Genomic DNA, 25,714 nt, shown 5'->3' with positions numbered 1-25,714 from the left:
GTATTTATAACAAAGTATTGCCATATTGCCTCATTGACTGATATACAGAACGAACGATATGCTACTAAAGATCCACCAATTTAAAATTATAAAGATAAAAGGATTGGGAAAAGGTAGAACGCAATTACACCATACATTCAGGTGGTAGCAACAAAGTGGATGACAAAATAACATATTTCAAATAATTGAATTTTATCTCGTCTGACATGGAGTACTAGTTATTCATTTTTTTGATTTTTTTTTTTTTTAAAAAACAGTTGAATGTAAATCAATCAAAATAAATGAACATGGAAATTTACCTTTTCCATTTCACCCTGGGTAAATTGCGCAGCCAACATGTGTTCAACTCAAAACCCTCGTTAAGCCCCTCGCATACTCTCTCCGACCTGATCAGATCACATACAAGAATGTTGATCCGGCGCATTGTGCTGACCAAATCCCTCTACCATTTACGTTTCTTCAGTCACGCCGCCACCGCAGTTCTTCCAGACCTAGATGATTTCCCTAAACCCGATCCAAAATACGCAGAAACTATTCATGCAGTTGTTCGTGTCACTTCGGGAAAGAACATCGCCGTCAAAGAGAGGAAAGCTGGGCAGGTACCCAGCATAGTGTTTGAACAAGAGGATGGCCAACATGGTGGTAACACAAGACTCATCTCTGTTTAGGCTAATCAGATTAGGAAGCTTGTTAACCATCTCGGTCACTCCCATTTCTTATCCAGTTTGTTTGATCTTGAGGTTTACCCTCTACTGACGTTATTGAGAAAGCTCGAGTTCTGCCCAGAAAGGTATTTTCCCTTTATTTATTAGATTTTGTTACTTTGAATTGGTATGAAGATAGATAGTGGCTTTCAATTCATTTATACATAGGAGCTGTAGTTAAGGAAACAGAGCTGCCTATGTACTGATTTATCTATTTCAATGTTCAGGTTCATCTGGAAGCTGGTTCAGATGCGCCTCGTAATGTTACCTTTAAAAGAGCTCCATCAAGTGCTTTACTAAAGGTTAGGGTTCCTCTTATATTTAGAAGCTCCGGTTTGAAGAAAGGTGAGTAATTGATACATCTGCTTTTTCCTACTGGTAACTTGCTAATACATGTTTATTTTTTTTTTATGAAGTCTTCAATTTCCTTACTATGTAGGTTTGCGTAGTGATGTATTCAAACTTAGCTTATCATATGTTACACTTGCATCAGTTCTTTATCCTAAGGTGTAACGGCTGGTTTTCTTGAATTCATTAAATGCTAATATTATATAGTTATGATGGACCTAGAAGTTTCTCACCCAAGTGTGTAGTCTAGCTGTTTTAATTGGGAGCCATGGGAGGGTAGGGTTCAAATCCCGAATTAGGTGAAACATACCTGGTTATTTCTTGCTATTTGTCTAAGTCTTGTGACAACCCCGCTGGTGTCTCATTAATCAGCACCGGCAGTCTTACCCTCTAGATGGAATGTATTATCTGTTGAAACCATCTTTGATCAGATCCTATTTTAGTGTTCAGGAATCAGGAGGAGGTTCCAGTTAGTACAATCTTAGACCTCACTATGTCAAGTTTTTTTAGAGCTCCTGGTTCTCTAGGTACTCATTTGATGTTACTTCAAATCAATGCAACTATTACCCTCTTTCGTCTTTCAGCAAGTGATTTTGTAATCATTTACTACTAACTACCGATCAGATCGGCTTGAAGTCTCTTAATTAAGTTCTCCCTTTCGTTAAGCACAGTGAAGCTCTTCTAAAATCTTCCTGGAGTATAGAATTGCTATAAGTTTAGAGCATCCCGTTTCTAAAGATGTGCCAAAAAAATTGGTGAAGAACTGTAGTAAAGCCATCTGGCTAGGACGTTGATGTCCAGCGCTATCATTTATGGTTCAGTCATCTCTTTCACTCTGTAAAAGAGCTGATGCAGCCATCTTCTAATAATATAGTTAGGTCCCAGTCATTCCGCCTTGGGTTCATCAACTTTGAATTCCATTACGGTTGAGAAGAAACTCAATGAATTCTAAAGAGGAAGAGTTAGGGTTAAAGTGTTCTCAAGTCTTACCTGTTAGTAAGTCAATAAGGCAATCAAAAGGGAACACTGCGCCAGCTGCTGTTTGGTGAACTGTGTGGATTGAGAGAAATAGAAGATGTTTTCAAGACATGGAAAACAACATTTAGAAGAGAAAATCCAAATGTTAGCTTCTTCTTCTTTTTTTGATGTAAAAAATGCAACAAATGGATGAGGCTTAAACTAATTTATTCCAGAAGTAATAGAATCACTTCAGGTCTAGAAGGGTTAGATTTTTGTGAAGTTCCCTTTTTGCTGCAGATGCAGATTTTTAACAGCACTTCTGAGTGCTGATCATTTATAAAATACACTACCTTCTCCAAAAAAAAAACGACAATCATAATGATAAATACGGGACATAAAGTTACCTTTTTCAAAATAAAAATAAAAAATACGGACATAAACTTGTTTAATGAAACATAACTCACTGCATTTCTTAAACAATGTTTACAGTTACTTCAAATTTGTCCACCTTTTTTTTTGAGAATGGTAACAGTCAAATTTGTCCACCTTATATAGTAGAGGTTCATATTGGATAGTTTATAACAGCTGCTGAAGTCATTATACCTTCAGATGTATGACTAAAACCAAGATAGTCTAACTTACCTTTCTCCCATTTGATCAAAAAAGGTAAATACAGAGATTTGAGCAACTAAAAGTAGAGGATAGGGCGTAAAGAGTAAACCTAATCACTATTATGCTTCCTTTTTATTCAAATAGATGCCAGTAACACTGCCTACAATAGACCCTTGTGGTCCGGCCCTCCCCGCACCTGTGCAATATCTAGAGCTTAGTGCACCGGGCTGCTCTTTAATTTCAAATAGGGTTAGCCCAATTCAATAAATTTCTCTCTTAGTAATGCTTAAAAACATGAGCCCACGATCTGTTTGTGGGGTACATCGTCTGGTCTTTCAGCTAATATATGAAATCTGTATCTTATGACTTAGTGAGCTGCATAATTAATGCTTCTCTTAAAATTGATGGTCAATTTCAGAAGAAAGAATCCTTGCTGAATGATAAAATGATGAAAGGAAACACGGATAACATGTGAGATGATATCCATTTCCTATTTGCTTGCGCTTTTGTTTTTCTTTATTTATTTTCATTTTTATTTTTTTTAATAATCATCGGCCCTAGTTGGACTTCAGCGGGTATGTTGTTATATTTCTAATAATTATCGGTTAACCAATTTGGTAGGGTTATATTTGAATATCATCAAGAGAACGGTAAAGTTTCTATGCCCAGCGGATGTCATCCCTCCCTACATTGATGTAGACTTAGTGAGTTGTGGATGTTAACCAAAAGTAGTTAATGGGTGATCTGAGGGTTCATCCAGCTTTGAAACTTATCCAACCAAAGGATCACCCTGTTGTCAAGATTGCGGGAGCAAGGGTTTCTGATAAAAAAAATCGAAATGATTTTTACTGAAGCACTTGTCTGTAAATCTTAGAAAGCTTATTATGCAAGGGAGGATTAATTCCACAGCTTGGGACATTGTCTGCTGACGTTATTTACTGCATGACCTTGTTCATCTGTGTTACTTAAAATAGGATGATTGGGTGATAGTATCTCAATTTTGTATATTAAATAGCTGATGCCCCAGCTCATAATTTCTCTTCTGGGCGGTGATATGTCAAAGCATATGACGACGTTCTAGGCCCATTCGCCAGAGCCCAACTTCAGACCCGAATTTCTGAAGCAGCAGCAATTCTTTTTGTATTTTTCAAAAATAGGGGTACCACAAACAGCTACCTTGTCATTTTTATGTTTGCAACTTTATATTTGATTTTTACTTTAGACTTGGTTTTGTATGGCGTGAATTACCCAGGTACTTAATTATGTGAAATTACTCACTTAAGAATCTAATTTCTCTTACAATTCTTAGAGATTACTTCAGTTTATAACGTGTTTACAGATGCAGTGTTTTTTTGCAGTTTGTGTCTATATTTGTTAACTTTGTTTTTGGAGTCCCCCAAGTGGATCGACTTTATATATATATATATATATATATGAAAGTACTATGAAATCATAAAAAGAAATAGCTAAGTAGGAATATTATTTAACTGAAACAAATAATACACAGAAATGGATGACAATACAATTCCATTTAGACCAACCGGCTACTGGCCGGCATTGGACTGGCGGAACTTTCTCTCGTCTGAAAGTATCTTTGCGAACCTGCAACATTTCAAAATGAGGCAATGATCAGTACTCATGGTAGTACTATTTCCTCAGTTGTTTATATATAATGAACGTTGAACGTCTACAAATGTGATAGACAAGTGTATGTACCTTCGAAGAGCTTCCTTGTTGGTTCCTCCGTTCTCAACTGCTTCATAAACTCCTTTATCTAAGTTTATCTTGGAAGTTGGTTTGTCCAGCAACTGCTCTCCTACCTTAACAAGGCCTTGTAAGTTTTCCTTTGTCGCTATATCAACTGAGGCCAAGTTCCCTGTCAAAGTGTCATCCTGGTAGTATCAAACAGCAGACGAGATTAATTAATATTTCTGAAAAAATAAGGCAAATAAATTGTTATAACTTGTCTATTCAGTGTGATAGATATATACCTGGATTCGGAGGTATTGATCATCCGATTGAAGAGCTTTGAAAACCACAAAGTTGTGATAATCAACCATATCAGCGCTTGCTTGATTAAAAGCTTCAATGATTGGTGTGGAGTTGTCATGAGTTAGCCAGCTAAGTAATCCCCATTTCGAAGCCATTTTAGCATTGTATTTTCCCTCGTTCTTTGCATTGCCTGTCCCCAGTGAGATCACTAGAAAACGACCATAATCCATGGGCTTGATAGGAAATAAGTCTTCATGCTTCATCAGTACTTGCTTTGTCACCTCACCAATTGCGATCAATGTCTAAAATATTCATCAATACATATATTACCGGATTTTCTACTGTAATGTACTGATCTTTCAAGAATTTATATATTTATTTACCGGGTTATTAGCAGCCACACCACCATCAATTAGGTTGAATTCATTTTCATTATTTTGAGCATCCTTGGTCTTGAAACTATGGGCAGGTAGAAATGTTGGCGCTGCCGAGGTACCAATGCAAATGTCCGCTAGTTCCGCATCCAAAACAGGTTTTGATTTTGTCTACAGAGAATGGTTAATTTCACTTTACAATTTTTTTTATTTTTTTTTTATGATTTACAGTACTATTAAGGGGTATAGAAGACACCTCATATGAGCTGAAGATGACAGGCTGAAGTTCCTTGATGTCAAAAGTTGGGATTACGACGGCAGTTAAGGTATCATGCAACCTGGTACCTCCTAGGAGTCCCTTTATAAGTGTGTGAAGATACTTCCCATCATATTTTGGTCTGTTCAACATTTTTGTTAGATTTATCGCCCCACCAAATGGTCCACTGCAAAAATCCAAAATCAAGAGATGTGTATTTTAAGGGTGTGGTCTAATAACCAAAAAGAAAAATCAAGAACTATATGTATAAAAAAAATTTAGGTAGCATGGTTTACCCAATCTGATGAAAGATTTTGGGGGAGTGCTCAAGATAGAAAGGGGTAATATCTTTGGCAGCATAAAGAGGGCGTTTAGCTTTGTTTGGTGCAGCTAACATGGCTGTTACAAGGCCGCCCGTGCTTGTTCCTGCTATCAAGTCAAAATAATCCGCGATTCTTGCATCTTCACCATCCAATTCCTGCAAGCATAACCAATATATTCAGTGAGTGACAGATCTATGATTTAAAGTTGATCGTGAATTCAACTTGTAGACTAAAACTAATGTAGGTATGCACAGCCAAATAAGTAAAAATGACCTGAAGTTGTGATTCAAGATATGCAAGGATAACCCCGGGAATGATTCCTCTAATTCCTCCTCCATCGATGGAGAGAATGGTTATTAGCTTCCCTTTGTTAGGAGGCGGCATTGCTACTCCACCTGCAGCTGAGTTTTCCATCGGAATATCCAAAAGATAAGTTCACGTAAAAATAACACTCCTATGTATAGAGACTTAACAATTAGTTCATCTCACATGCTAATGACGATTCTAATAAATAGAGACATTGTCTTAAATGATGATGATTATTATTAAAAAATAAAGAAGAGATAAATGTTAAAAGTAACGTGTTTTTGTCGATGATTATTACAACTAGGATATATAAACTAATCTTTGAAGAGTTCATGGACAAATTTCAGCTGAATCGTCTTGGATGAAAGTTCCACCATCCAATCAAATTAGATGATTGAATTATATCTTAGTTTTGAGTTTTAATTAATAAATGAAGTAATACTCTCACTTTTTGTTCAATTTGTTCGGCTTGATTCAAAGTAAAAAGTTTAGTGTGAATATTGATAGAGATATTTAACCTTTTTGAAATAGAATTACATACATAGAAATACATAAAATGTATTATAAGTTAAAATAGTTAGCAAGTCACAATATTTAGAAGGTATTTGAAAAATATTTTCTCTATCTAAATAACAATTAAAACAAAACTAAGAGCAGATAAGATGGAGTAATAGTTAAAGGACTAGTAATAATATTCTTTTTTTTAGTTTCTTCAGCGTCGTGTTCAAGTAATTGTACCAGCATCTAATAATTCCAATTTATTTAATTTTAAAGTCGTGGAAGATTAATTGTTGGACATGTGTTGGTTTCTATTAACAAACGCACGATTTCACACGTTTACCGCGCTTACCTTCATTGAAGCATAGAACCATGTGCGGCATTAAAAAGAAAAAACTTGATCCAAGGTAATGTTTGTAAAATGAACTTAATTCATGTTCTTTGACCTTTAAGATTCGTTAGAGTTTTTGAAGGCATTTACTTTATGTTAAATTCTAGTTTACCCTTATAAAAAGGATACATTTTCCCTTAAAAATATATCTCAAATTAATATTTCATATTTTAAAATATTGATAAAAAGATCTCAATAATAGGAAATATTATATTTATTAAAGTCGAAGTGATCCATACTTAAAGAGGCATTTTTCTTTAAGTTCAACGTGAAATATAAGTCTCTAGAATGATTTTTTATTAGCAAGAATATTTGATACTTAATAACAACTTTAAGATAGTTTAAAAAAAGTTATGAAGGTATTGAATTTTGAGGTAAGTTATCATTACATAGTTTTAGACGATGTAAAAAGAATTTTTAAGAAAATTATGTGGGATAGAGCGGATTAGAATCTTGGTGGACTTACTCGTTCCTACATTGTCTTGAGGTTTTTACTTGAATGCTTATATAAAAAAGAAAAAAAAAACATTTTTAAATTTTTTCTCATAGTGATGTTGTCTGATTTCGCTCTCGTCTCTTTATTTCTATAACAAAAAAGTTTATTGTGTACCACGTGTAAATCCACTGTTTTAAAAAAAAAATATAACTATAGGGTGTCATATAAAACTAATTGATGAACTATATACTGGAGTATAAATTAAACAAGACCAAATAAATTATAAAAGTAGGAAATTGTTACAAAAGGTATGCATGCGCAGCTTTAAACCCACCAACATTATATTATAAATGCATAAAAATAAGGGGAAATTAATTAAGCAGGAACATTAAGCACACAATTAATACATTTCACGCTGTAGCAACAAAGTGGATGACTATCATTTACACCAACCGGCTACTGGCCGGCGTTAGCCTGCCGGAATTTTCTCTCGTCCGAAAGTTTCTTTGCAAACCTATAACATTTTTAGACGATAACTTACTACTGGTTAATATATATAATGAATTTTTCACGTTTAAAAAATTCGATAGACAATTATCATGTACCTTCGTAGAGCTTCCTTGTTGGTTCCTCCGTTTTCAACAGCTTCATAAACTCCTTTGTCTAAATTAATCTTTGAAGTTGGTTTGTCCAGTAACTCTTCTCCTACCTTGATGAGACCTTGTAAGTTTTCCTTTGTCGATATGTCAACTGAGGCCAAGTTCCCCGTCAAAGTATCATCCTAGTCGTATCAAATAAATGTACGATTAATTATTGATAAAAATACTAAAGTTATAGATATAATTGAAGGTCGAGGTACACCTGAATTCGGAGGTATTTATCATCTGAGTGAAGAGCTTTGAAAACCACAAAGTTGTGATAATCAACCATATCAGCGCTTGCTTGATTAAAAGCTTCAACGATTGGTGTGGAGTTGTCATGAGTTAGCCAGCTAAGTAATCCCCATTTCGAAGCCATTTTAGCATTGTATTTTCCTTCGTTCTTTGCATTGCCTGTCCCCAATGAGATCACTAGAAAACGACCATAATCCATAGGCTTGATAGGAAATAAGCCTTCGTGCTTCATCAATGTTTGCTTCGTCACCTCACCAATGGCGACCAATGTCTAGAATATTTATCACATCACATATACAAAAGTGTGATCAATAAGCTAGTGCTGATCATTTTCAAACAATTTTGTATTGTATAAAATTACCGGGTTATTAGCAGCCACGCCACCATCAATTAGGTTGAATTCACGATCTTCATTTTGAGCATCCTTGGTGTTGAAACAATAGGCAGGTAGAAATGTTGGCGCTGCGGAGGTACTAATGCAAATGTCCGCCAGTTCCGCATTTAATTCAGGTTTCGAATTTGCCTACAAAATAGTTTAAATTGTTTCAACCGCCTTTTTCTAATTTTTACAACCTGTTATACAATAGAATTAGGCACACCTCATATGAGCTGAAGATAACTGGCTGAAGTGTTTTGATGTCAAAAGTTGGAATTACGACAGCAGTTAAGGTATCATGCAACCTTGTGCCTCCTAGAAGTCTCTTTATAAGTTCATGAAGATATTTCCCGTCATATTTAGGTCCGTTAATCATTTTTGTTAGATTTATGGCTCCAGCAAATAGTCCACTGCAACAACTAATCCCACAAAAATCAAAAGATAGATATACACTCTTTGAAAAGTAACCGTCATTGAAGTGGGTAAAAGTCATAAAAGTCACAAAAGTCACAAGTCGCCACTAAAGTTAAGGATTTACTGGTGAAGGAGTTGTCACAAAAGTCAAATCTAATTAGTGACAACTTTCACGGCGCTAACAAAAATGGCCTTTTAGCAGCAACTCACAAAACCAATATGCCTAAGACTCGTCTTGATTGACATGAACGCATGGTTACCTTGGCAAGTCTCTAATAAAATAGATGAGGGGGAAGTATTACCCATAAATATAACACGTACAAAAATCAATGCATTTAAGGGTGTGGCTTAATGGTCAGTGAAATGAATGAAAATCATAAGAGCATATCGTTTAAACAAAAAATTAGCTAATACATAGTTGACTTTTTTCCATATGCTTAATGAATAATCATGACTGATATTTCTACTAGTGGAAAGTAGAATGTACTTGTTGATACTATCACGATTCAGAATATAAGGAATGATATGTATATTATAGCTATGTAGCATGGCTTGACCTGATCTGGGGAAATATTTTTGGGGAGTGCTCAATATAAAAAGGAGTAATGTCTTTGGCAGCATAAAGAGGGCGTTTATCTTTATTTGGTGCAGCTAACATGGCTGTTACAAGACCACCCGTGCTTGTTCCTGCTATCAAGTCAAAATAATCCGCGATTCTTGCATCTTCACCATCCAATTCCTTCAAACAAAATTGAATTAATATACGTACATGATATAGCCAACAATTAATTTGTACTCTCTTCTTATTAATTATTAATTACCTGAAGTTGTGATTCAAGATATGCAAGAATAACTCCAGGAATAATTCCTCTAATTCCTCCTCCATCGATAGTGAGAATGGTTATCAGCTTCCCTGTGTTGGGAGGTGGCATTGCTACTCTAGATGATTCACCTTCAACTTCCCTTTCCATCTATATTAATCCAATAGATATATGTAATTAGTTCATTTCATATGCTAATCATAATGTGATTAAATAGAAACATTGTGCTAATGATGATAATATAATCATCATAAATTAATGAAAAAAATACTAAGGTGTCTTTATCATTGACCAAAACAAATATAAACTCATCTTTGACGAGTTCATGGACGAAGTAGAGGGTTAATCCTCTATCCACTTTAAACTTGAAAGATTGTTGAATTAGAATATATTGAGTTTAAGTTTATTAATAAGTGAAGTAACAGATACGAGTATTAGTAGTATTGTTTTATGTTTTTGTTACACATGTCCTGTCCTAGTTGTACCAATTCACTACAACAAAAACAACTTTTAGCGGCATTAAATATTAACATTAATAAATAGTGCTAAATTCTTCATCGACGTTAGTTAAGTGTCATTAGAACCAATGCCGCTAAAGACTTTAGGGACATATACAAGGAGTGACAATTACCGTTACAAATACATATTTAACAACAATTAAAAATTAATTGGCGCTAATAGTTATTTTTATTGTAGTGATTCTACCTGGGATCTGTTTTTTTTTTTTTTTTTAATATTCCTCTCTTTAAGTGGTGTTGCAGTAATGTTTTGTTCAAATGTTGATTTGCTTGCATTGCAATTAGAATTAATATAATGAAAGTTTAAAAAATAACACTCCTAAAAAATGAAGGAGAAAAGTCTAACAAGGAAAAAAAAGTCAATACACAATGACTTGCAAGAAAAGAGCGAAATATATCTTGTATAATACATTTCTATCATTAATTATACTTAAAGTGATAACTTTATCTATGCCGATCATATTAAACTGGACAGTATAGTGTTTAAGAAAGAAAATATAATACTCCCTTCGTCTCATTTTATATGTCAATTTTTGGATTTTAAGAGTCAAACAAATCTATTGTTGACTGTAAATTTTTTATATATCTTTTAATCATTTCGAATTATAAATTATTATGACTCGTAGATTTTTTTTTACGTAGTTTACAAATATATAAATTTCATTTCAAAAAAAATTGAAAATTCCATGCGCATATTGTGGTCAAACTTAAATTGTTTGACTATCAAGACATAAAAGGTGTCATATAAATTGAGACAGAGGGGATAGTAAGATTTTTAAAGTTTTAGTTTTAGGCATGTCGCAACTTATGACTGTAAGGTTTTTGAAACTTTTGTTTTTTGGGGTTTTGCTTCTAATGGCAACATGCTTAGTCTTGTTTACGAAATCAAATTAATACATTCTATGAAGAAAAATTGAATTATCAATCTCATCAAAATCATATCAAACCCTATCAATCAAATCACTTTTTTTAAGATCGCTTTGAAAAAACAAAAACTTTTTTTTTTTATCCAACTAGTAGTATAATACTTTCTTTTTGGTTCCTTATTGCCCCCATCCTTGTAGCTAGATCAAGAGGAACCTTTGGAGGAAGATCCACAACTATGGATTTTGAGCATGTTATAATATTTGTATGCTACAAGAACTTGCCATTAATTCTTTTCAAAATAAATTTGAGAAAAGTACAATTACATAAACAGACAGAATATGTATCTTTACTTAAATATATAAGTCTTATAGTTAAATTAGTTGATCGGTGCAATTTAATTAACAGTCACCAATGTGAATTAGTATTTTTCAGAAAATATAGAGTCTAACAACATCAAGGACAACTGAATCCGCGGCTTTGTTTTTTTGCACTCCCTTTCATCACCAAAATCAATAGTATTTTTATTTATTTTTTTAGCGTAACTCAAATTTTTAATTGTGACTCGTGACTTATAAAAAATGATCGAAAGATTCTTTTTTGATCTGGTTATAAGGATATGATGCCAACTATTTATTTTTCTGATTTTTTCTTAGAATACTAATAATACAATATGATGTACATGATGCTTCATATTTTAATATGCAAACGTGTTGTTAAGTTTCTTCAAGATATACTTTGTACGCTATTGCCTGTTTTGCCTTTGAAATATTTCTGATGTTGCTTGACCTTTATTATTTCCCATTATTTTATTTCTCAATCATGCTTCAGAGTACTTTGAATTATAAATAAGAAAAATTATACACGACATTAATGGTTTAAAACAAATTAATTAATTAAGCAACAGGAAAATCAACTAGAAGCAACTAATCAATCTTCTAAGTCGTAACATTTTGATTTGTTATTACCTGACTTATAATAGAAACTAAAGGGTCAATTCCTCAAGCTCACAAAATTAATCTTGAAGGCCTAAAAACTCATAAACTAGCATGACATTTTTTATGTAGAAATGATTAATCGATATAGATTATTATCATACTATCTTTAAGGAATATGAAAGAGGAAAAAGTTGAAAAATTAGCTTCTTCAGCCAAGTAGGATATTTTTCAACAGTTAATTGTTATGTATGTTTTATACATAGTTGACCAGCACAATTGATGATGATAAAGAGCTTCAACTGTGTATTAATTAATTTATATATTAATATACGTGATAGCTATGCATAAGTCTGGCCACCTGATAAAGAATGACAAAAGTCTCACATTGGTGGTTAATGAGATGGGTGGACTCCTTATAAGGCTTGGGCAATCCTCCTTCCCTTTGAGCGAGCTTTTGGGGTGTGAGTTAGGCCTAAAACCTAATTTCTACATGGTATTAGAGCAGGGTCTGTCTCACCCGATGTTGGGATCCCCAAATCAAAATTGCGCACGCATCATATGCTAAGCACTGGGCGTGAGGTGGGGTGTCAAAGATTGACAAAAGTCCCACATCGGTGGTTAATGAGATGGGTGAACTCCTTATGTGGCTTGAACAATCCTCCTCCCTTTGAGTTAGTTTTTGGAGTGAGAGTTTGGCGTAAAACCTAATTTCTACACCACTGTATATTAATTCTTTGATGGGCTATGGGCTATCTCTTTAATTATAAACCCAATAAAATTATGTATCCAAGACTAGAAGATCCTTAATGCTTAAATTTTATGGAGCCACCTTAAATATGTCTTATAAAAAATATAAAAAAAATACCTCAAAATTTAGTCTTAAACTTTGTTTTAGGTTAACAGCAGAGTTTTAATGAAGTTTTTGCATATTTAATCGGTAAAAAATACAATGAATGGAATTCTGTCAAATTATTTTATTTCAAAAAAAATTACAATGCAGCCAATAATTATTATATTTTAAAAAAATAAATTTTAAGAAGATATGAGTTCAAGTCAAGGAATTTGGCTTGAAAAGGAGGAGGAGGAGAAGAGATAAATACGGTATATATACAACGGAACAAGAAGAATAAACAATGAAACAAATAAATTATTTACATATAATCATATGTAAATAATTTATTTGTTTCATATCTCATTGAAAACTGTTTTTTTTTTAAAAAGAAATCTTTATTCATATACATCTAAAAAAATGTTGCTATTTATTACTACTACTCCATTTATCATGTCACTTGTCAGAATTCAAAATGTATAAGTTTCAAACAGAAAGTGGACCTTTCTTGGATCATTCAAGAAGATTGGGTTATCTTAAAAGAAAGAAACTGTTCTAATCTGCCAAATCTTTTAAAAGGCCCAATACTAAAATGCAGCATTCTTCGATATGTAACAAACAAAAAGCGAAAGCGAACCCGGGCTTACCAGATAGAGTATTTGCCCCTATTTCCGTTAGGACAAAGAAATTATTTTCGATTAATGCTTAATATATCTATTGATTAAATATATTTATCTTTTTCGATAGATACTTAATATATTAATTGATAAAGTATATTTAGCTTGCGATGAGTTTATATATGCAAGTTTTATCTCGAATAATTGCAAAGCAGATTTTAGATCCTTAACAACACGTTCTCTAATTTCCAAATTGCTAAAAATTAGGTGCCGACTTGGAAATCATGAGCCATCCAACGTACTTCCTCCGTCTGGAATTGTTTGTCATGTTGCATTTATCGAAAGTTAATTTAACTAATTTTCAAAGGTAAATTGGATCACATTAATTCGATATTTCAAATAAAAAATTTTAAAACTATATGAGAAATACTATAAATTACAATTTTTTGGCATATTAATATGATAAAAAAATACATCTTAAAATATTAATTAAAGTTTTTATAGTTTAACTATAAAAATAGAAATCATGACAAATAATATCGGAAGGCGAGAGTAAAATATTATTAGTTAATTTACTTATAACGAAGTAAGTAGTAATTAAGGTTGTCCTAGAAAACCTAATTTTCCTGCAGGGGTTGGATCTTGTTTCTCGCCGCATTTTTCTCCTAGGCCATTCTCCTCCCCTTTTATTTTTTCATCAAACCATGATTGTTAAGACCTGTCGTGGGTCCACAATCTACATCCTAAAATCATTTTTTTTTTCTTCACATGCTTAAAACTTTACATTTACACTACATATAAAAATGAAACTTTGCACTACGTATACTAAAGATTAACCATCATTTCATTGGAAAAAAAAGGGAGTTATGTCCACTTTCGGCTTATATACAAAAAATAAATAAAATGATGTCTCAACTCTTGACATCCGTTCATCATCACAAACGGATCAATAGCTCATTATATGAGAAAATTTTATTAATAATTACGAGCTTTTTAATTATAAGATTAATACTAATTATATAATTCGAAGTTGTGTTTTTTAATAATGAACAAAACAAATTACTAAGTTGCTGGAAAAAAAATCTTGGTGGTATGAGTTGGTCGGTATCACTATTATATAGATGGTAAATCTATATAAATATATACAACTTATTGGTGTAGCTAGTCTAATGGAAAAACTATCTTCAATTTTAAGCAAACGCTAATGGATAAAAGAGAAGGGGGGTAAGCTTTAATTACTGTTACATGTGTTCGGTAGCCTGAGAAATTAGTTTTTTTAAAAAAAGTTGTGGTGAATATCTATATCTAAGAAAAATTCATATTATCAGGATTCATGAAATTTTATTAATTATAAAAAACATGAGGTCTAAACTATAAAATGGAACCTATTGAGAGACACTTAAAACTGATACGGTTTTTTAGTTAGACATCTAAATTTAGGATTTTTCTCATTAAACACTTAATCTATTCAAAAACTTTCATAATAGAAAAAGGAAAAAAGGGAAAAATCACGCAACAAAGCAAATTTATACTATTTAATTACTCATCATAGCTATAGTTTGCTATAATTACCACTCGCGACTAACATTATATATTAATTACATGGACTGACTTCGAGTTTGTAAGATTAGTCACGTTTGTATATGTATAATATACAATTATATGCATATACAATTCACCTCTCTTCCACTCTCTGCCCTTTCTCGCGCGCCTCTTTCCTCCCTCTCCCAATCTCGCTCCCTTCTCTCCTCCCTCTCCCAGTCTCGCTCGCCTTTCTCCTCCCTCTCCCACTCCCGCTCATCTTTCTCCTCCCTCTCCCACTCTTGCTTGCAACATATACAAATACAAATACAAATATATAATATACAATTATCTAACTGATATTCATATACAATTCACTTTTCTTCCAGTCTTTTCCCCCTATCTCTCGCCTCTCTCCTCTCTTTTCCAGTCTCGCTCACCTCTCTCCGCCATATAACATGTAGGTACGAATTGTAATTATCAAATTATAGCTATGTGAAAGTTTCCTTAAAAAAGCTCTCATCCTGTTGTGAATCAATATGACTTCTTAAGGGCCTATTGGCTATTAGAGGTTTTTATTTGGGATCCAGGCCCAATTAGTTATTGTTAAAAAGGTCTTGCGATTAGAAAGAACGGTTAGGAAATTATGTCTAAGCTTTGGCTTTCAGTTATCTCTCATCCCCTTTCTGTGTTCTGATATCTCATCCCCTTCTAGTTACCTTCTTCTATGAAATCTATCTGTAATTAGTATGTTATTACTTTGTTATGAATATTATATATCACTGTTTGTGTTGGAAATCGGGTTGTTTGCACATACTATTTTTTTTTTTAATAAAATAAAATGAGTTAAAATAATATTTGTTTTGAAATTACAGAGAGAGTAATAACTTTTATATTTCTATCCTTAACTAGAATTAATAGTAATTTACTTGATTTAGGGAGAGGCCCTTGGTCGAGCAAAGAGACAAATTAAAGAACAAGTGTTCACAAAACAAAAGTCAACCCCGTGATTGAACAATAACTAAACTTTTCGTAAAACACGCACGATGTCATAATTTAGAATCAAATATTAAATTGGATAACTTAAGGAAACCTATTTTGAAAATTTCAACGCTCTAATATGTTGACTTGTCATAATTGCCACTGCAGTAATCTACCCTTTGATTAATGGCTTTCAATTCTCTTACATTATTCTTAATTATGAGATATTTCTTTAAATAAATATTTCTCATCACGGTTTAAGTATTTCCTTTTAACTAACAAACACTATACTTCTTCGAATAATAAGAATGGATTTCGAAATAACATAATCCATCAACAACTTCTTGACTTTCTAAAACGTTAATATTTTAGAACAAACACAATTTATTGTGCAATTAATAGTATGGACAAGAGAAACTGTATTTCCAGCAATTTCTGATTTCAAATTATTTATCATAATTTTTAAAATATAATTGTCTCAAATTAATTTTCTTTATTTCTTTATAATAATACTAATTGTTTTGGTATTATAAACACCATAATAGAGTAAACATTTAATGAAGCTAATTATTATACCTAAGGACATAAATGAGGGTAAAATAAGTAATTCATTCATTTTAAAAAGAATGATTTTAAATTAGAGTTATGTCTAATGTATCAAAATGTCCTTTAATTTTATGATCTTAAACATATTACGTGAAAAATTAAAGTTACAATTTTATCAAAGACAAGAAAATGAAATATTATTTTTAAAATATATTTAAAAAATAAAATTATTCTTTTTAAACAGATAAATAAATTTCTTCTAATTGATATTCTATTTGTTGAGAGCAATCAAAATGAAAAATATGACAAATAATTTAAGCGGGAAGTAGTAGTACTCTCTTCCTCTGCGTTTGACTCGAAACACCTTTTTATGAGAAGCAATAAATAGAATAGTAATTGTACTTTATCACCCTTAATTATTAGTCATCTCACTCAATAAAAAAATACTTAATAACAAAGATTAAATAAGTATAAAAAATTATCTATTATTTTAAAATTTTAAATAAATAAAACATAAACAAATAAAGTAAACTAAGGGAGTTGATATTACTTGTTAATTTCTATTTCCTCCATTTCAAATTAATTGAATTGTTGAGATATTTTTTATTTTTCAAATTAATTCAATTATTCAATTTTTGAGACTATTTTTAGAATGTTCTTCTAATTTTTGTCCTTCATTGGTTAGTATTGGAATTAATTATTAATTATTATTTAATTATTTTAATCATAAATTTGATCATACTCCCTCCGTTCAGAATTGTTTGTCATGTTGCGCTTTTCGAAAGTCAATTTGATTAATTTTCAAAGTTAAATTAGATTACATTAATTCGATATTTCAAACAAAAAAATTAGATATTCTAAAACTATATGAAAAGTACTATACATTGCAATATTTTGCATATTAATATGATGAAAAAATACATCTTAAAATGTTAGTCAAAGTTTTTATAGTTTAACTCTAAAAATAGAAACCATGACAAATAATACTGGACGGATGAAGTAGTTAATACGAATAAAAAAAATTATATCTAATTTATATTTTATTTTTTTCTTGAAATTAAAAATATAAAATACCTCATTAATTTAATTAATTTGAAATGAAAAAAAGTTAAATACGAGTATCATTTAATTTTCATATCATGATTACCATTTATGGAAGTCATGAATGAGCACAAAAATAATGGATTTGATGGACCATGGATAATTAATAATCTTAGCGACAATCATCAAACTTACTGCGTTGCAACCACGTTGATTCATAATAATCATTTCTAGGATGCCTCATTTTTCTCATTCTTTTTCACTCTTCCATTTTGTTGAAGTGTTTCGGTGCAAATAGAATACTTCATTTGATCTAATTCATCTGAGTCGGTTTGATTTATTATTTTTGAAAATTAAAAATAAAATATTTTGACACTTGTGTAGTAGCACAAGATCATAAGTCATAAATATTTCCATGAGTGATATGAATCATTACATTAATTCAGATAAAATGAATATTTAAAGTTAAATTATTAATATAAATATATTATTTTTTTAAATTTGAAAAGCGAAAGTAAGTTATGTATTTCTTTCGTTTATTTTTATTTGTCTATTATACTATTTTGGAATATTTAATAATATTTGTTTAATTAATATAATCAATGAATAATTTATCATTTTATGTCAGTTTTACCTTTATTATTAAATGTTCCCCCCGTTTCTATCTGTATGTCACAATTCTAGATTTCACGTGCATTATGAAACTAGGTGAGTTTATTATTCTATTTGTATTTAATTTTTTTGGTCAAATTTTCAATCAATTAATATAAATTAATTTATTTGATCAATAAATATGAATTATTTAGTTATTTTTCCTAAGTTGGTCAAATATCTATTTTTAAGGCTAATTAACTATCAATGTCATAATAGGAATAATATTGTATGCATTAACTTTATGAAATGACAAGTAGTATCATAGACCAACTATTTATAGTAAAGGATGACATATAACTATAATTCGTTTTTCAATGTTTAACTGACTTATATTTAATTAAGGATGGTTTTATTTATTACTCCTATTTACTGTTTTTTAATCTCAATGTCAAATTAATACTCTCTCTATTTCATATTAATTGAATTGTTGAGGTGTTTCACACTCTTTAAGAAAAGAAGATTAAGCTAGCGTTTGACCATAGATATTCAAATATTTTTGGCAAATACTATTTGGATGAAAATTTGGGTGAAATTTTACCATGTGTTTGGCCATAGAATTTGAGAAACATATTTCATTTTTTTAAGAAATATGATTTATACCCATAAGTTTTTAAAACTATCAAACTAACCATAAATTTGTATTACATAGCACAATAGAAATCTCACGTAACAAGATTTATGACTTCCGCAACAAATCAACAAGAATCATTACAGTAAATATTCGTATAGTGAAAAGGTCTTGGTACAAATCATGATAATGAAAATACAACTAATATAAATTCGGGAAAAAAAAAGAGAAGAAAACAAAAGGAAATAAATATTGCAATCACTGAAGAACCTATGCTTTCTCATCTGAAAGAGTTCAACCTATTCTTTAATATAATCTTCCCACATTTTATGAACAATCTCTTCTCGATGAGCTTGCATTTCCGAATCAGATGATCGAGAAGATGAAGCGATGTTGTTACCCTGAGCCAATAGTTCGTCACTTTCATCAACAACCATATCATCATTTTCATATTCATTGAATATTCCATCACTACTTTGGTGTTCACGTAAAAAATTATGCAATACAGCGCAAGCAATTACTATTTTCACTTGCATGTCACATTCATAGTTGTTCATGCTTTGTCTTAGTATTCTGAATCTACTTTTCCACGCACCAAAAGTTCTTTCAAATACATTGCGCAGAGAAGCATGTCTATAGTTAAATAGCTCTTTTCCATTCTTAGGCTCTCTTTCACTTCCTCGATAGTCCTGCAAATGATAGCGCATTCCTTTGAATGGAGCTAAAAATCCTCTTGTGTTCCGTAGACCAGCATCAACAACGTAATAATTATCTACCAAAATAAAATAAATGCATTTCATGTTTTATTTAGTAGCTAGTTCATTAAGACGAACTGTAACAAAGGAATGTATGAAACCAAAAGAATGCATGTAGAAGGAAACATTGTGCTAATTGAATTGGTTGGTGTCAATAAATATACTATTTTTGTAAAATAAAAAGTTAAGGGTAAAAATTGATTTTCTAAAACTTTCCAAATAATGAATTTTGGCCCAAATACTAGTTTTTTCTAGTATTTGGGAATTTGAAAAATTTGTCAAAAAAATTGCCAAATAATAAAAAAGTGTATGGACAAACAAAATTTGCCAAGTTTTTTCCCAAGTTTTACTTGCAAAATTTATGGCCAAACGGGCCCTAAGATATAAATTATACATAACTTTGTATTTTTAGGCTTATTAATTATTGTCAAATTTATGATTAAAATAACTAAATATTAATTAAAAACTAATTGCAGTACTAATTAACTAATGAAAGGTAAAAATTTAAAAAATATTCTAAAAATAGTTTTGAAAATTCGAAAAATGAAAAATGTTTAAAAAATTTAATTAATTCCAAATAGAGAGTGTGGAGTATAACTATATTGGATAAAGTATTTACTCTTTTAAGGCGTCTATAGTTTTATTGAACAATTTTTATGAAAATAAAATAAAAAATAAATAATTTTATTTTAAAATTCTAAATAAAAGAAAAAATTATATTTAAAAATCACGATAATAATTTAAGACTAGGGAATAGAAGATTGCGTAAAGAGATATTTTTTTCCTGTTTTTGTTTCATTTCCAACTTCCATCAAATAATTTAATCATTTATTACATTTCTTTATTACAAAACTACCCATATTATAATTAAAGAAAGGCATAGAAAAGTACAATTCAAAAAGATACTCTCTCCGTTCTTAATTTTTTGTCTATTTTTTCTAATAGTTATTTTTAATTATTTGTTTATTTTAATTAAGTAAGGAAGAATAATTTTTTTTACTTATTATATCCTCAATTAAATGAGTAATCACTTTGAAAAATGTGAAACTTTTCATCCACTTCATAATTAATAGAAACAAAATGATAAACTTATACGTCATTAGTTATGTTCTAAATATATAAGTCTATCAATTTAAAAGTGAATAAGTAAAAAAGAACGGAGGGATTATGAATTAAAGGACAACAGATTTCCACCTTCCTTCCACTTCACTTTGTTGGTTCTTTGCTCGTATTGGGTTGACAAATGTCTTCTGATCAAGAGGAAATAAATTTCTTACTTCACAAAACATGCAAATTTTATGAAAAGCATATTACTAAGATGGGGAGAAAAAACACATTGCAAAATGAATTTAAGTCGTATACGCAAATAATATAGAGATTGTTCATGTATTATTGCATTACTACTATAGGTTAAACACCGTTATAATTGATTGACTATTTTTATCAGTTTTTTATTGAGAAAAATAGATTCAAAATTATTCTCAAGGAATAAAAATGCAATAATTAATTGGGCAAGAATTAGTAACGTATGTCAATAGAAAAGACAACATATATAAGTAATGGTAAATTTTATGCACGTAGACAGTAAATACCATGACAATGTATAGCAGTATAGGTAATAAACATTAAAAAGTACTTGCTCACATTTGAGATTTACAAATTTACATCAAGTCAATGAGCATATGGTTCGGGTTGAAATATTCATGCTTATTTTTTTTATTATCGAAAAATATTTTTGTAAATATCCTTTGAATTAATCACAATCTTTTAAATTTGGTGAATAATGAATCCGTCTCTCTATTCTATTCCACTTAAGTTACCACGCTGCGCTTTATATGGCGTGAGGCTTGAACATTTCTGTGCTTATATGCTATAAAAAGCTTAATTTACTCATCGCTTTAAAATTAAAGTAAACAAAAATTTAAATATATCAAAACATATCACTCAATCTCACAGTTTTAGATATATCACATAAAAGATAAAATTGAAAATCACTAAAAAATATTTATTTTAAAACAATAAAACAAATAAATTTAAATTTATATAATAATGATACTTTTAAAGAAATTTTACTAATATATGAGACCGCACAAAAACTTCGTGCGTAAAAAAGTTGAAAAGACAAAAAGTCAAGTCAGAGGGTCTACACCCTGAAGCATGCCAGAATTTTGGCGTTTTAATTACGGTTCTATTGCCTTTATGAGTTGGATATACATAAATGACAAAAAAGGTGAAACCAAAACCTAAAACATAAATTGAACATACCTTATATTACATTATTAACATCATACAATTAAAGGTACGATGACAAGTAGTAGTAATTAGTGCGACTGCACCAACAAGCACCCCACCACTATTTTGGAAACCTTAATTATGACTTTGAAAAATGATTTAGGTAATTAAAACATTTTTAATTATGAGAAACGAAAAAAATAATTAGTCTTTGAAAAATAAAGATAAGCTTTTTCTTATAATTTAGGATTATTTAACTTCTTTATGTTGTTTCCCTTTCATATTGTTAGCGCAATATTCCCCTTTTAGAAAATCTGAATTGAAAGAGACCAGCATAACTAGCGAGGTGTTTCTCGAAGCTAGAGCTTCTAGCTTTAATTAATGCCCTTTGCTAAACTCTCTGCTCATCACACATAGATCACTAAGGGGGATGAAGAATACTTCAAGATTTTGAGTTTTTTGTATACCCTTTTGGTTTTGTTTGCTTCTTTGCAACTAAGAGCTAAGATGGCTGAGGATATTTGTTTCTTCGCCAAGGTTCATTTTCTTTTCTGTAGCTCTTTTTGTGTTTGTTAAGCTGAGATCCACCTAAAAAATTTGTTCTTTGGGTACATTCACATTTCTTGTTTGAGCTGGAAATCCAGCTCCCCCCTCTTCTTGTTTGGTTTACTTGGCGGTGCTACTATGTCTATTTTTTTGGTGGGTTCGAACTTAATGTTATCTTGGAGTATATTCTTTTAACACAAAATATATTATTTGTGCACTTCTTTTTGTGAAAACAGAGGAAAAATTTGTGCATTCTCTTGTATTTGTTCTTCTGATTTCTGATAAAAGAAATTTTAAGTTTTCAATCTGCAAATAGGTATAAATTTTACTTTTTCAATTACTTTTAAAGACAACTAGACTAGTCTATTTTTGGCCTGTGTAATGATAATTGCTGATTAATATATTAGGTTGACATGTGTTTGATCTATCTTATCTTGTAACCTAATTTGTGCCGGTGGTGTTGCTTTACCTCGAAATACTTGCTCTACTTTTCCCATTAAAGTTAGTAATACGGATTGTTTCTCTCTTTTTTTCAATGAAGAACTCACCTTTCTTTATAATGGGGGTAGGGCAAAGGGAAATGTGGAGGGGATTACAAGGCGGGGATCGAACCCTCACCAACGTTAGGTAGTCAATCAACTGAGCTGGTGTTAGTGTTCCATATGTAGCATTTTTTACTTGAGCTTATTTACCTGAAGGAAACTTTTATCCTGCTTAGTATGTAATGTAAGGTTAAAATGAGTTCGTAACTTCACATTTGTTGTCTGCTTTCACATTTACCTATTGTCCTGTATTTGAATGACAGGATAGTATAATCATAAAACCTCCCAAGAAATCTCCAGCATTGTTAAGGATGGTGGTTGTAGCGTTTACGCTGATCTTTGGTATTTATATCTGTTCAATTTGTCTTAAACAAACTAGCTTGGAGAATACAAGTAAATACTTGAACATTGAAGTCATGGAAAAGCCTTGCCATAACTATGACATGGATCAATCCCAAATTCCATATGTGCATTATCCGAAGCCAAAAACTTTTAGCCGGTATGTACTCCAGAAATTTCGGTTTGGTTTTTAAGTTTCTGTCTTACATGAATTTGCCTAAACTAATTTCATCTGCATTGTTAATTGACTCAGGGCTGAATGTAGCTGTAATCCTGTTCGGCGCTTTGCCATTCTCTCAATGCAAAGGTCTGGGAGTGGATGGTTTGAGACACTATTGAATAGTCATATGAACGTAAGCTCCAATGGTGAAATATTCTCTGTCAAATATAGGAGAGAAAATGCTTCTTCAATCCTGAGGACATTGGACACAGTTTATAATTTGGACTTCTTTACGAGTGCTTCCAAAAATCACTGCTCAGCTGCAGTGGGCTTCAAGTGGATGCTTAATCAGGTAATAACCTTTGTTACCTTAAAACTATCCTTGTCATCCTTCAGATTCTATATTTTGGATAACTTGTAGGTACAGATGAATATTGTGCAGCTAAGGGTAGGCCTCTCTCGAACTCTGCTATAACTCCACATCACTAAAGTTATTACCTGACAATTTACTGCTTGGGACAAAGAAGTACATTCATATTTGTGCTTCTAGAAGTAACTTTGACAATTTCAGAGTACTCAAATGCAAACATCAAGAGTGTATGCCTTCCCTAGTGAAACTGGAAAGTTTCACCGAACTGTTAAGACTAGTTAGTGAGATGATAAATTTTTGTTAATATTGATATGAGAGATAAAAAGGGCAAAAAACTTCTATATCTTTCAATTGACTTGGTTGTTAACTGCCATTGCAGGGGTTAATAGAACATTATAAGGAAATCGTTGAGTACTTCAATAGGAAGGGTGTTTCCGTGATATTTCTCTTTAGAAAGAATCTACTGCGACGTATGGTTTCCGTTCTTTCAAATTCCCATGACCGATATGCCAAACTCTTGAATGGAACACATAAGTCTCATGTGCACTCACATGAAGAGGTATCTTCTTGCATCCTTCCCTCTTTATCGTTACATGCATATACGGATGAACACAAAATTATACAATCTAATCATTTTGCTGCTTTGCCTAGGCTGGTACTCTTGCTAAGTATAAACCAGAAATCAATACAACATTGTTGATCACAGATTTGAAAAGAATGGAGGTTTCTGCCACGGAGGCACTGGACTACTTCAATAGCACTCGACATATGATTCTGTATTATGAAGATATTGTCAGAAATCAAGCTGTAAGAATCTCAATTTGTACTCCTATCTGTTGCAATTTGTTTGTCTTACATCCCTTTTTAGTGCGTTTCAAAAGGAATGTCTCGTTCCTCTTAGGCAACCCTTTAATTTCAATTTGGCACATTCTACGTATCTTTTGTTTAAGATCACAAATTCAGAAGTCCTATTTAGCCTGCATTTAAATCCATTAGAAATCCAGGGAGTTTCCATATTTACTTATTCAAACTGTAAATTTAGTCGAGCTTCTGTAACTTTCCCTTTCCGAAGAAAGTAGAGGCTTTTTCAGTAGCTTTTTGTATGAGTAACTTCCATTGCTTGTTATGCTGAAGAGACCAGTGTAGTAATTTTTTTGCAATCTTGTTTCATCAGTTTTGCTCATGTTTCTTGCTTTTAATGCAGAAATTGGTAGATGTTCTTGAGTTTCTAAGATTGCCTAACATGGATCTAAGTAGCCGTCAAGTGAAGATACATAACGGGCCATTGTGGAAGCATATCAAGAACTGGGATGATGTGAACAAGACCTTAAGTGGAACAGCTTATGAGAAGTTCCTCCGAGCTGATTATTAATTTCTGACTTGTCACTTTCATTGATCGATGAAGGAGGTGTAGATATCAACTTTGTTTTCTTGTAAATGCTGACTGGTGTACTCTCAACTTGGAAAAGCTTCCTGCTGCATTTGCCTCTGAAGATCAGTCGAAATTCAGCATAGTACCAAGTTTCGCTCTCATGTATCTCTAGTGTTTTTTTCTCCCTATTCTATTCCACATTGAAGTGTGCATAGTGAAGTAGCTAAAGTGGTCAGTGCCAAAGGCAAGTAAGTAGTCATAAATCAATATTTCTCTCTTTGTTCTTTTCCTTTTTGCAATTTAATAAAGTAGCTAGTGAGATGTTATTTTCTACTTGAAATCGGTACTAAATGATTTTGATTAAGGGTCCAACAAATTCTTGTAACTCTTTTTGTGTTTGATAAATGTTCAATTCTTTCATGTTCCTAATTGCACAGCTGAACAGAAGAATTGCAAAGGTTGTCCCCTTGTCTGGCCTGACCAGAATAGCTGTTAAGCAATATTCAAAATAACTTATTTTAAGTTAAAAAAAACTTATTTTAAGCCAAAAGTTAAAAGCTGGGGTAGGAGTGTTTTTTTTTTTAGCTTATAAGCTGTTTTAAGTTGACCACATTTTT

At 31.5% G+C, this 25,714-nt stretch overlaps 3 protein-coding genes, 1 long non-coding RNA gene and 1 pseudogene across 5 annotated transcripts; 3 read left to right on the top strand and 2 right to left on the bottom strand.

Annotated features, from left to right (window-relative positions):
• The first annotated feature begins 15 nt into the window (after positions 1 to 15).
• On the top strand, positions 16 to 3,914 carry LOC107010193 (annotated as a pseudogene).
• A 165-nt stretch (positions 3,915 to 4,079) lies between these two features.
• On the bottom strand, positions 4,080 to 6,117 carry LOC107011374 (patatin-like protein 2). 2 transcript variants are annotated; one of them, XM_015210852.2, is made up of 7 exons: positions 5,843 to 6,117; positions 5,543 to 5,724; positions 5,247 to 5,433; positions 5,000 to 5,161; positions 4,616 to 4,918; positions 4,341 to 4,516; positions 4,080 to 4,226 (listed from the first exon to the last, which is right to left on the bottom strand). In XM_015210852.2, exons 1-7 carry the CDS (start codon positions 5,981 to 5,983, stop codon positions 4,169 to 4,171), a joined length of 1,209 nt encoding a protein of 402 aa, XP_015066338.1. In that variant the 5' UTR covers positions 5,984 to 6,117; the 3' UTR covers positions 4,080 to 4,168. The 2 variants fall into 2 exon arrangements, with proteins under 2 accessions (XP_015066338.1, XP_015066337.1); XM_015210851.2 differs by having other exon boundaries at positions 4,080 to 4,516.
• Positions 5,009 to 5,551, top strand: LOC114076058. Its single transcript, XR_003576514.1, has 2 exons — positions 5,009 to 5,148; positions 5,222 to 5,551. It is a non-coding gene; the product is annotated as an uncharacterized LOC114076058 (long non-coding RNA).
• A 1,361-nt stretch (positions 6,118 to 7,478) lies between the features above and the next one.
• Positions 7,479 to 9,892, bottom strand: LOC107011373 (patatin-like protein 2). The gene is made up of 7 exons (XM_027914393.1): positions 9,705 to 9,892; positions 9,441 to 9,622; positions 8,693 to 8,879; positions 8,455 to 8,616; positions 8,062 to 8,364; positions 7,806 to 7,981; positions 7,479 to 7,714 (listed from the first exon to the last, which is right to left on the bottom strand). The coding sequence occupies exons 1-7, from the start codon at positions 9,852 to 9,854 to the stop codon at positions 7,657 to 7,659; spliced, it is 1,218 nt and encodes a 405-aa protein (XP_027770194.1). The 5' UTR covers positions 9,855 to 9,892; the 3' UTR covers positions 7,479 to 7,656.
• A 12,107-nt stretch (positions 9,893 to 21,999) lies between these two features.
• On the top strand, positions 22,000 to 25,517 carry LOC107009367. The gene is made up of 6 exons (XM_015208688.2): positions 22,000 to 22,305; positions 23,120 to 23,355; positions 23,449 to 23,707; positions 24,105 to 24,284; positions 24,377 to 24,532; positions 24,930 to 25,517. Exons 1-6 carry the CDS (start codon positions 22,276 to 22,278, stop codon positions 25,095 to 25,097), a joined length of 1,029 nt encoding a protein of 342 aa, XP_015064174.1. The 5' UTR covers positions 22,000 to 22,275; the 3' UTR covers positions 25,098 to 25,517.
• Positions 25,518 to 25,714: the final 197 nt, after the last annotated feature.

The sequence above is a fragment of the Solanum pennellii genome, chromosome 2 (genome assembly GCF_001406875.1).
Source record: "Solanum pennellii chromosome 2, SPENNV200".
Taxonomy (NCBI): domain Eukaryota; kingdom Viridiplantae; phylum Streptophyta; class Magnoliopsida; order Solanales; family Solanaceae; genus Solanum; species Solanum pennellii.
The sequence above is the reverse complement of the archived record's forward strand: the minus strand, read 5'-3'. Positions and strand labels throughout refer to the sequence as shown.